This window comes from Zeus faber (genome assembly GCF_960531495.2).
Source record: "Zeus faber genome assembly, chromosome: 10".
NCBI classification, from domain to species: domain Eukaryota; kingdom Metazoa; phylum Chordata; class Actinopteri; order Zeiformes; family Zeidae; genus Zeus; species Zeus faber.
In genome coordinates this window covers 15,227,308-15,239,807 of record NC_137199.1, presented here as the reverse complement: position 1 = coordinate 15,239,807, position 12,500 = coordinate 15,227,308, and the positions used below count along the sequence as shown (strand labels likewise).

At 46.5% G+C, this 12,500-nt stretch overlaps 1 protein-coding gene across 1 annotated transcript in view; it reads right to left on the bottom strand.

The window, feature by feature from the left end:
• Positions 1 to 12,500, bottom strand: part of dock2 (dedicator of cytokinesis 2) — a gene marked incomplete at its 3' end in the record, with an annotated part of 124,793 nt that overhangs the window by 10,711 nt on the left and 101,582 nt on the right. The window contains 12 exon segments of the mRNA XM_080008022.1: positions 1 to 80; positions 1,246 to 1,350; positions 3,063 to 3,152; positions 3,631 to 3,741; positions 4,942 to 5,032; positions 6,894 to 6,934; positions 9,008 to 9,164; positions 10,070 to 10,155; positions 10,279 to 10,427; positions 11,144 to 11,202; positions 11,668 to 11,768; positions 11,916 to 11,994. The exon segment at positions 1 to 80 is cut by the window's left edge and continues 62 nt beyond it. Of these exon segments, the coding sequence (XP_079864148.1) occupies positions 1 to 80; positions 1,246 to 1,350; positions 3,063 to 3,152; positions 3,631 to 3,741; positions 4,942 to 5,032; positions 6,894 to 6,934; positions 9,008 to 9,164; positions 10,070 to 10,155; positions 10,279 to 10,427; positions 11,144 to 11,202; positions 11,668 to 11,768; positions 11,916 to 11,994 (1,149 nt within the window).

The following is a 12,500-nucleotide window of genomic DNA, read 5'->3' as shown; positions in this document are numbered from 1 at the left end:
CTGGGGAACTGGCTCATCAGCTGGTTCTGGAAGTCCTCCCTGCGCTCGTACTCCTTCCCCCGGTGGATGAACACCTTATTCTGGACGCGCAGAGAGGGGAGAGAAAAAAAGCACTGCGGTCACAGTTTAGTTATGTTTTCACCGAAGGAATCGCTCACTCTGGCTCGTGTTGCTTTTGGCTCAGGACGGAGCGCCGGCGTCCAATTCCATTAGTGAAAGAATGGATTTCGATGTTCTGAGAGCAACACGAAAAATGCTCCGCCAACAAAAGAGACAAACTCCGATACTCAAACTTGATATAAATAGTTTTCAATATAGGAATGGCCATGCAGGCCATTTTACATTACCTACCACCATCTTTCCTGGGTGAGATTTGTATCAACACAATAATATTGTGTACATTTTGGGATGTTATGAACAAATTCCGTGTTATTACATATTATGTAATAATGCTGAATTGGGTAATTTGGTAATTTGGTAAGAGAAAATGTTATTACATAATATTACATATAATATTACATAATATTATAATATTATAATATTATGTAATAACACAATAAATAATAATATACATCATATAATAAACATAACATATAATAAAATACATATTAAGTAATAGTATAAATTTTGGTAATAACATCCCAAAATGTACTACATTTGACCTTTATTATGTGATAACACCCACATTTCACTGGAACACACAAACATCCAACGCATTAAGTAATAGGATATAACAAAATGTGGTCAAACTCATTATCAATTGTGTTCAAGAGGTTTATGACAAAAAGCAGATTAAAAGATTCACTTCTCAGTGCAATGGAGGTCTGTGTGTAGGAACGGGGAGCAGGACATTGAGGGTGGTATTAATTGGGATTTATAAAGAGTCGTTTTATCTTATCTCATCTCATTGCGTGGTTGTAGTCGAGGATGGGGTTTCGGAGGCTGTGGCGGATTTATGTGTGGTTTATTGTTCAATAATGCTCTGTATTTGTACCGCTGTTTACTACACAAGCAACCGTGGTGCTGCGCTGTGTAAATAGCCGCAGGGCTGTATTTGTTTATCTACAGTAATTAGAGAGATATATAATTCGCTCCTTGCGGTGTAATTAATCCCGTCACACGCACAGTAACAGAAATGAATTCCACCAGTCGATCTGAATTTTGTAGAAAAGTGGGAGAAAAAAAACGCAGAATTAAAGCTGTGATTTCAGATTGATCCTGTCGAGGAGACATTTATGTACGGACCCGGAGGAACTGAGGGAAGCCTTGTCCGTAGTATCCCACCGCAAAGTAGTCCGGCTTGGGCCTCAAGATCTTCATGATGTTTTCGTAGAACCTCGCCTGCTTCTCCTGCAGAGAGAGAGAGAGAGAGCGAGAAAGAGAGAGAGAGAGAGAGAGAGAGAGAGAGAGAGAGAAAGAGAGAGAGGGGGGAGGTAGAGAGAGAGAGAGAGAGAGAGAGAGAGAAAGAGAGAGGGGGAGGGGGAGGGAGAGACAGAGAGGGAGGGGGGGAGAGAGAGAGGGGGGTGGGAGAGAGAGAGGGGGGGGGAGAGAGAGAGAGAAAGAGAGGGTGGAGGGGGGGAGACAGACAGAGAGAGGGGGGAGGGAGAGAGAGAGCGAGAAAGAGAGAGGGGGGAGGGAGGGAGAGAGAGAGAGAGAAAGAGAGAGAGAGAGGGTGGAGGGGGGAGAGAGAGATAGAAAGACAAGAGATGCATGACGGGAGGTTTTCAGCACCAGTGAGCGTCACCCTCAGCAGAAGGCTCTTTGAAGGCGGTACAGTAGATGCGGTGACGGATAAAGCGCTCAGCATCCGAGGTCAAAGCCTGTCGTCTGCGCAAGCGCTTCAGTTCGGCATCGGCTGAGACAACGGCTTCCAAGGCGCGCGGAGAACAAAATAAAGAAAAAAGAGAACGAGAGACATTGGTACCCCTGCACGGGAAGCGGCGCACGTGCCCCCTGCGGGGAGGAAGGAGGGCTGGAATGAAGGAGAGAGAGAGAGAGAGAGAGAGAGAGAGAGAGAGCTTGTGGAGCCGAAGTTGAGATAAGCATATGGGGAGAATCACACCGTGATGCGGTGTTAAAAACAAAAGAGACAAAGGAGGAAAGCCGGAGAAAGAGAGGACAAAGCAAGGAGCAGTCACAGGGAGTGCGATGATGGCTGCCGCGAAGGAAGCACAAGTTGTGGTAATTTCTGAAGCCGAAACGCTGCATTTTCAAGCATTTTCTCCTCTTAGCGACCCGCGGCCTGGAAGTTAAAGTGGTAATCTGAGAGATGTAATTGTTAAAAAAAAACCCCTCATATTTGATGGTTGTTTCGCTGGCACTTTATCAGAAACAGCCATTCGATGTATTAGTGTTATGCACGTGCGCCTCTATATGCTGTGGCGGGGTGAGCCATTCCCGCTAAAGAATACACCGATCCGGCTCGCGCAGCTGTTGATCAGAAGAATGTTAACTTGGGAGAAAAGAACGTGACCCTCCTAAAGAATTCTGGGTCTTGTCGTGCAATGCAGCCAACACAGACACAGGCAGAGATGTTGCAAACACACCAGTTTGTTGTAGTGGGGCAAGATGCAACGAGCCCGGAGCAGATGGACACATGTCATGACAGAGGCTCTTCCAGTGTGTGTGTGTGTGTGTGTGTGTGTGTGTGTGAGGATGGGTGATTTACCTGCCCCAACAGGCGTTCAGCCACCTCCGATCCCGGGGCCCACTTACCTAGAGCCGAGACAGCTGTGGCTGCTTAAACCCCACCACCCCTACACCGCATTATATGAGGCAAATCTTTTGTACGGTGGTTGCGATGATAACCGCGATTTAGCTGAAAACGCCGCTGTTGGGTCTATTACAGTCACTTGGAATTCAATGCAATACAAATGATGCCACTTTGCTGACGGCGTTCCTTCAGTGAAATTCTGAAGGGAGGATGAAATCTAGTCAAAGCTAAACAAGGTCAGAAGGTAGTATTGGTGGAATTATATCGGCCTCTGAAAACCTTGCGAAGAGTCATTTAAAGGTTTATTTTTTCCCTTTTTTTTTTTTATTCTAAGGAGCTTGCAACTCACCAGCCTCTTGCTCAGCAACTCGTAGTCAAAGATCTCGTTCTCGTACTGCTCAGCAAGTTCTTTACACAGAGTGATGGCCTCCTCCCACATCTACACACACGCTCGCGCGCGCACACACACACACACACGCACACACACACACACACACACACACACACACACACACACACACACGCACACAGACATTAGCGTATGCAGGAAGGAACCTTCTCTATACCAAATGCAAATATCTGCGGCAACTTTAATGATGAAAACTGCATCTTGGCTTCACTAATTTCCTTTTTGCAATTCCACATAGGGAGAGATGGGACGTTTTTGTTGGAAAATATAAACAACTCGAGGGAAATACAAATTGAAAATGGCCTTTTCATGTGTAGTTGAGTTGACTTCGAATAAGCAGCACGTTATACTCAATGGGAGCACAGTGTGTAGTCGCCTCCAAGTGAGCTATAAATGAACAGAATGGCACCGCCGTGACACGCTGTATGCGACCGCCTCCTCCACAAACAGGCGGTAAAAATATCTCCTGGGGCCCGACGTCTCCTCTGAGCCGCGCCGGGATGCTGACCTTGCCCTTGTCGAAGTACTCGATGATGGTGTCGTAGAGCGTCTCCTTGAGCTGCCGCTGGGTTTGGGAGCTGTGGAACTCGAACTGGGGGGTGCACGGATCGTCCGACCACTGGCGCCGAGCGGAGAGAGAGAGAGAGAGAGAGAGAGAGAGAGAGAGAGAGAGAGAGAGAGAGAAGGAGAGGCAAAAGGATTAAATGGAGACGTGTTGATCCGTGGCGGGTTTCAGGCTGGGAGGGAAGGAAATGACCGGATTGAGAGTTGTCCGTTTCGGCCACTTTGCCACTAGAAAGGTACGACGTTTGAGGACCCCGTTGTAAAACCAAGTCACTTTCATAGAGTACTCAATGACATAAGAGTCCCAAAAGGGCTCCGAATTTCACATAGATATGGGTTAGGATGCAGGGTGAATATGCTATGACTCGTTGGCATTTGACTGCTGAGTTCAGATCATGTCAGAGCAGAATTCATCCTGCCCTGAAGGATTCAAGCCCCGAACAAAGGCGCCAGTCATCCCTGACGGGGATTGGACTTCACGTCACAGAAATGACAAAAAGAATGATCCAGGAGACAAAACACACGGGGGATATCACATCACCGTCACCGGAATTCAGTCGCCAATTGCCGAAGCAGACAAATAATTGGGAATCTTCATTCCCCGTGCTCGAACACGCTTAATGCCGCAAATGAAACAAAAAGGGATTTTCAGAGAATAATTAAGGCCGGGCCCTCTAATAAGGTATCTAATTCCAAGGCGGCAAATTAGGATAATGTGGAGAATTAATATGACATGCTGTGTGCGTGTCCCTGTGGCCCGTTTCATTAGCATGAACCGGGATTGATAAGTCTGACACCGAGGCTGAGCGGAGCCTATTAAAAACGTTTCAATTGAGTTCAACTCTTCCCAAGTAAATGACGCCCCGGCGATGAAGGCAAGACAATGGACGGCAACGGCAAACGAGCCGTCAGGGATCGAACCGGGACCCCCTCCGATTACTGGGCGAGCCGCGCTCCCCCCTGAGTCACCCTTGTCGAGATGAATATTCGCCTATACCGCTCTCTGATGCAGAATGGCCTCGTGAAAATGAGATGAGTAAGGTCAAACGCAAAGGTCTCCATAACAGCACACGCCGCTGAGAGGCTGTGTCATAAAGCAACCTCGGAACTTCACAAGATGGAGGCCAGTAACCACGAGAAGCATTCATCATCCGATAAAAAACAAAAATAGATCTTCCTAGTTCAACGTAGACAGACAAGAAGAATCTAATTGTGTGTGTGTGTGTGTGTGTGTGTGTGTGTGTGTGTCTCCTACCTTGAGTAGGCGAGAGTGAAGCAGCAGGGTGTACGCGGCTTCCGTGTAGTTTTCTCCATCCAGGTGAAGGTCCCTCAGTTTGTAAAGGTATCTTCACACCCACACGCACACACACACAGACACACAGATAAATACGCACATGGGTCTTATTTATCAATCCATTTGAATTGATCTTGTATTTCTATGTGCATCACCCTCCTAAATAATTGTAAAAAAAAAAAAAAAAAAAGGTAGAATTTTATTTCATATCATGAAATCAACTGAATTTGACGTCTGTGCGCGTGCATTCAACAGATTTCGCCACCAGGTGTCACTGCTGAACAGCAACCTATCCAATTGCTACGCGGTGTGTCGTAAAAGGCAACATAGTCTACCTAACACACATCTATTCCCTCACACACACACACACACACACACACACACACACACACACACACGCACACACAGCACTGTAGCACGGTTGACGGCTCATCAAAGTCTCTCTGCTTGATGCATCCGTCTGGGGATGGGAGCACCACCTTTCCACTTCTCCACTCTTCACCCCGTTTCTGTTTATTGCTCTGACCCTTTGTACCTTCCATCGTCTCTCTGTGTAACAGAAAAACGTTTCTTTTAAGCAATACGGCAACTTTCTTTGCAGATCCTGCTCCACCCATTATAAAGCTGGTAGTTATTTCTATGAATAAATACGCATCCTTATCCCGGGATGAATTCATTTCCTGTCTATCCAATGGCACATAAAGAGACAAATAAAATGTCCCTATGTCTCCGTCCCCGCAGTGTGTGTGTCAATGGTCGGCGACACGGTCGGTTACGGACGTGCGAATAAGAGGGAAAAACACTCGAAAGTTGAGTCATTATTTCTCCACCTCCCCTGGTTCCACCATCCCTCAATCTCCATTTTTTTCTCGCTCTCTGTTTATTATCCTGACACTAACTTATTCGCTGCCAAACAAGTGCTTTTGACAGCCTGAAAGGAGTTTTATTTTATTTGTTTTGAACAAACAATCGTTCAGGGTATGGCTTTTTTCATCTCCTTTCTCATCATCCCACACACCCCCACCCCACGATTCTTCTCCTCCACCCACTTCTGTTGTTTTCCAAACCCCCTCTGACTGTAATCTAATCAACACTTTTTATCGGCTCCCTCCCTCCATCCCCCTTAGAACATATACAGTACTATATTTACTACTGTTCTCTAATGAAACACATCAATCCCGGTCATGATATCAACGTTCCTTTACAAATGTGATCACACCATCTACTGCGGTGGTTCTCAATGTGGGGTCCGGGCACCCCACAGAGGTCCTTCAAGAGCTCCCCCTGCGGCAAAATGATTAGAAGTTAAACTTCACCATTATATGTTCTATATGCACCTTCTGATCGCCCAACCCCCCCCCACCCCCCACCCCCATTTTCTCTCTCTCGCTCTCTGTCCCCCCAACCTCTGACTCCCTCACCAACCCCCTCCTCCACCTCCCCTCCCTCACGCGCCCTGCGAGGCGTGCACGTGTAGCAGTCCAGACCAAGGGCTGATCCGGTGGAATTTGACATTAATTCAGCAGGACTTATATAATCCCTTGTCAGATTATGGAGTCGTGCATGCATGTACTCACACACTCACACGCATACACACACACACACACACACACACACACATGCCCACACACACGCACACACACACGAACACACACACACACGTACACACACACACACACACACATGCCCACACACACGCACACACATACGCACAGACACACATACGCACACACAAACTCACACACGCACACAGACACGCGCGCACACACACACACACACACACACATGCACACACTCACGCACACACACACACACACGCACACGCACGCACACACCTACACAATATGCATTAAATAGTATCAACAGCCTCATGTTAGAGCTTTATAACATATACAGAATCAATACTCAAGTACCTGATGTACATCTCTTCACGATTGATGTCCTTGTAGAAGTTCTGCAGTGAGAAGAGTGAGAAAGTAACTCACATTGTAATAACACGCATTTGTGTGTGCATGTGTGTGGGCATGTGGCATGTGTGTGTGTGTGTGTATGAGACTGTGAGTGTGTGTGTGTGTGTGTGTGTGTGTGTGTGTGCGTGCGCGTGTGTGTGTGCGTGTGTGCTTACGCATGTATTAGTAAAGCAGCACAGATTTGCAGTTTAATGAAGTTTAATGACATCTCAAGAGAACAGGGGAGTGGAACGACCCGGTGTAACCCCTCCTCCCATCAGCAGCATTACAAACACCCACCCACCCACCCGACCACCCACACACACACACACACACACACACACACACACACACACACACACACACACACACACACACAAACACACACACACACACACACACACACACACACACACGTAAGAATAATTACTTCAAAGCACTGAATGATGACAATACATATTCAGTGATTTTGTTTTATCTTTGCAAATGACCAACACAACATTAGTCAGTTGTATTTAAAGCATTTTACATGAAAACAAAGTTTCTCTCTATTCTCTATTTCATTAATTCAAACTACTTGAAGGTTAGCGTAATTGCTCATGGGCACTCTGGAAGAGTCGGAGCGAAACTTGTTAAAATTAATTACAAATACCACACGCAATAATATTCTCAATGACTCATCATTATTATTGTTATTATTATATGTTAATGCTGACAGATTCCTCCAGACTTGGAGCTACATGTACTGTACATAAAACAAAGGAGGAGGGTGGATGGGAGGGCAAACCGGATTGCGGTGTCTACTTGTGCGTGGTGTGTGTTTGCGTGCGTGCGTGCGTGCACAGGTCGGTCGGCCTCGCCTCGGGGGCGGGGAACAGGAGGCATGCTAATGCCTCTCGTCGGCGGTGGGGATCCCGGGTCCGCCGAGCGAATGAAACAGAATCCCGAACAACACCACGGGCTGAACAACCCCGACGTGCGTCAGAAGAATCATCCAAGTCTCCAAACCTTTCAAAAACGACTTCAAAAACGGAGAAGTGAGGGCGGGGGTACGCACTGAGAGGTAACAGAGGGAGGACGAGGGTTTTTGCGTCTGAGTCGTGGGATTTGATTTGGCGGCGAGACGGGACCAGCCGCCGGAAGCGAGACTTACGTGCGGCAGAATACGGCGAGGAGATGAGGAGGTGACATTAGAGGAGGGGGATACGCAACAGATGGCTGACGCAACGCCGAGCAAGGGAACCAGATAAAAAAAAAAAATAATAATAAAAAAAAAAAAAACAACCCCAGACGCAATTTGGCGATTCACGTCCTCGACGTACAGTTTGGAGGAGGACAGCATCCAGGCCTCTCCTTTGTACTCGATGACTTGTTCTGCCAACGTCTCTTAATTGCTCATTTCCTTTCAGACCCGTCTTTGAAAGTCGTTGTCAAAAGGTTTTTTTCATCTTGACAAATTAATTGTTTCTGGGTTGATATGATTACGATGATTTCCCAGAGAGCTGATGGCGGGTTCCAGACAACTGCCTTCCCAGGAATCGCCGTTATGAGGAAATAATGTGTTGTGTCTGCGGAAGAGAGGGATAAGGGAGTCTACTCCACCACTACTCGACACAATCTGTACTGTTAATTCACTCTACCTAATCTTCTATTTCTACTCTACTCTACCTCTCTAGTGGTTTAAAATGTTTACTTTATGTTTCTCACTACTCTCAAGAATTTCTAAACCGGCTGCATTTTATTTTCTTTTTTTTTTTTTTATGTATTTGTTATATTTATATTATATGTACAGTATAATATGATGTAAATACAGTATATAATATATTTTATAATATACTACACAATTGTCTTTTATCTGTGTCTTTTTTATATCTGTTGTGCACTTTGAAACCTGTTTTTAAGTGCAAAAAAAATAAAGTCTTTATTATAAAGTTATTATTTAAGCCTCGATATGTGACATTGATTCATGAGACCCTGGAATCCAGCAACGTGTTGGAATGGCTTTTGTACATCCGCCCCCTCCCCCCAAGCTGGATGTGGAGGGCTCCCTCCGTCAGGCACTGTATTTCGGGACCTACCAGGAGATTGACGGTGCAGCTCATGCGGTTGTTGCGGCTGTCGTCGCTCCTCACGGTGCGGTAGTCGAGGAGGCGGACCAGGAGTCCCTTCACCAGAGCGACAAAGTGCTCGACCTGGGAACTCAGGCCGGGCTTCTCCGCGGCGCACTCCAGCAGGCTGCAGAGAGCGAGAGGAAAGAGCATCAGTCAAAGCTCGATCGGAGGGTCACAGATGATAAGACACGGGATGCCCAGCAAAACTAATTTTAATTTACTTTTTTGCATGTGGCTCTGTGGTCAGTTATTTCAATGACCGCCGATCTGTTAAAAATGAACATTTCCAAGGGAAACCATTTCTCCACTTGGAGACTAGCTGGTGGCGCCATCTTGTGACGCAACATAGAAACTTGGAACGGAAGATTTGAGATTACGTTGCATCATTTAGCAGATGCTTTTGCCTAAAGCAATGTATAACTTATTCATGCAAGGCTCATCGAGGTTAAGTGTCTTGCTCAAGGACACTTTAGCATGCTACAGTTCTTGCCAGGGGGACCCGGGGATCGAATCGGCAATCTTCTGATTACTAGACCCTAGAAGCCACTGGGTAAGACTGCAGTATCTTGGGAAAAAAAAGTGACTTGACCAAGGAAAAATGACTAGGGACTTATGTGACTTGGATAAAAGGGGGGCTTGGTCACATGTCTGTGAGTTATTAAAGGTTATAAAATCATTTCAAATCAATATCCCATGCCAATGTGTTAATATACATACTTACTCAGTAGCCCTGTACAATAATAAGCTAGCCAGTCATTATCCCAAAATATTTTTGGCAATAATTACCGAATGGCTGCACATTATCCCCAAGAAACTGACCACAACCCAGTCACCTCCAGGATCTGCTGTGGCTTACCAGCGCGGCAACACCCTCGTTGTACTTAAAACAGCCGTGCCTCGATTTGGCGAATGAGTCGAACGTGGGGTCGCGGTTGAATTTCTCTTTAAACCTTCGCATGGAGCTGAGGATGCCCCGTGACGGGCAGAGCCTTCGGGGGGGGGGGATGCAGATTCTCCGCGGGTTCTTACATGGTTTCCAGCAGCTTCATGTACTGCTCATCCCCTCCGCCTCCCTCCACCTCGTGGTCCAGCTTCAGAATGATCTCATCCTCAAACTGCGATGGACAAGAGAAAAGGACAGAGAGAGAAAAAGCCAATGAGGACACAAGGGAAGTCTGTGGTGATTCCAGACAAGCAAAGTCAACATGCGCGTGTATGTGTGTATGCGTGCCCCCGACCTTGTGGAAGTTTCCGCAGTGTGTGTGCTCGCAGGTGATCATGTCGAAGAAGATGGGGATGGTGGCTCGACGCAGCTCCTCCTCCGGGATCAGAGTCATCTCCAGGATGGGACCCACCATGCCGGGGATGAAGCAGATCTTATGGGCGCCTGCCAGACACACACACACACACACACACACACACACACACACACACACACACACACACACACACACACACACACACACACACACACACACACACACACACACACACTAGTCACGTTCATTTAATTTCAGGACACTTTATCATTGATTAGCAGTTTATTCAATCTAATTACTTATCAATATTGATATGTGTATAATTTACGGTGACCACACATCCCGGTTTGTCCGGGGCCAGCATCGTCCCGGTTTCAAGCCGTGTGTCCCGAGTCCCGACAAATATCTGGAACTTTATACTTATAACTAAAATATCACTAAAACGCTCCGGTTTTTAACATTCACTTCCCAAATTGTCCACATTTTCACCACAATTAAAATAATAATAAAAATATTATACTTATTTTCAGCGCTTTCGTTTATCATGTTCTGTCCCGCGCATTACCTAACCCCATCACAAAAGCTTCGTTCCCCCCTCCCGCGCGTCTCTGTTCTGCAATGCGCAAACCCCGTCTCCGCCCGGTTTGGGGGTTGAAAATGTGGTCACCCTGGTGTAATCGTGTTTGGAGCCAGTGCCCCCGCTCCAGTGGCTTTTGTTTCCCTTTCTGGATGGACAGAGCATACCGCAACAGATGAAAAGTAGTACAGAAAAAATAATAATGGAAAGCGTTGTTTAGGAAAAACATGTACACATCGAGTAGGGCCTATCATAAACGATGCATACCGAGCTTGTACCACATGTCCCATATGGCAAAACCAATCAGCATCCTCATGTCTCCATACCTACGAGAGAGAGAGAGAGAGAGAGAGAGAGAGAGAGAGAGAGAGAGAGAGAGAGATAGTCAGGCAAAAGAAAGACAAAGCGGCAAAAGACTGAAAGCGACAAGCAAGAGACAAGCGAGAGCTTGTATCTGCAGAAAGACAGACCCTGGGACGCTTTGGAGCCGTTGTTAAAGAAGCGCGGTAAAAATCAATCCCATTAAAAGCCACTCTCTGAAACCAAACGGCCCGATGGGGGGAAAAGAAAGAACTCACAGCAAACTCATTTGCGGCAAAATTAATTCCACTGACGCTATGGGGTCGTATTATCCCCGGGTTTAAGGTGTAGCGGTGTTAATGGTGCGGCGGGTGGGTAAACAGCCGCCGTGACTTTAATGATCAGGCAATAACAGATTAAAGATCATTACGAGTTTTTATTAGAGGCTAAAGCGAGCTAAACACGCAGCGATCCCACGGCCCTCCTCTCACTTGGAAAGGATCTTGTTCCTCTTTGTGTGCGAGAAATGCTGAAGCTGCAGAGACTCCTGGGTGATAAAGGCCACCGCCAAGTGGAAGTAGTTGTTCCACAGCTAGGAGGAGGAAGAGGAAATGAGAATGAAAATCATAATCCATAATTATTACGAAATCTCCAAATAATAGGTGCCGCAGGCGCCGGTGGACCACGTCAGCGGGAGGTGGCGGTGATTTGAATTTCAATACGGCGGAATTACACTGACCTGCACTTCAAAGTCATTGTTGTTCAGAAACTTGCGGTTCATGGTGTCTGCGTAAGTGTTAATGGCTCTCAAGAAGACTCTGGGGCAGACGCGCGCACGCCCATGCACACACACGCGCGCATGCACACACACACACACACACACACACACACACACACACACACACACACACACACACACACACACACACACAGTGAATCAAATGAGAATTTGAGAAAATTGGTCAGAAAGTCCACTGTTACTTCACACAATACAGTCAGATTGCTTCAGATTTAAAACCCCAGAAAAGAGTAATATCATATAATGTCAGTGTGTCTGATCAGCGGCGGTGCCTGCGAAGCGCTTTGAAACCGCTGATTCTCAAGCGTTTTCGTAGCGATGATCCTCAATTTGAGACGCATTCGACCGCAGACCCCGTTTGATGAGATTTTGTTTCTGGGAGCCCGATCGGAGAAGGTCTGATGGATATGATTCAGTCCAGACTTCCACTACTGTCTATACTATAGTTTGGTAAACAGTGAAACTATGATTAAAAAAAACAAAAAACAGTCATCATGGTACATTCTCTCATGGTATTAACATCTT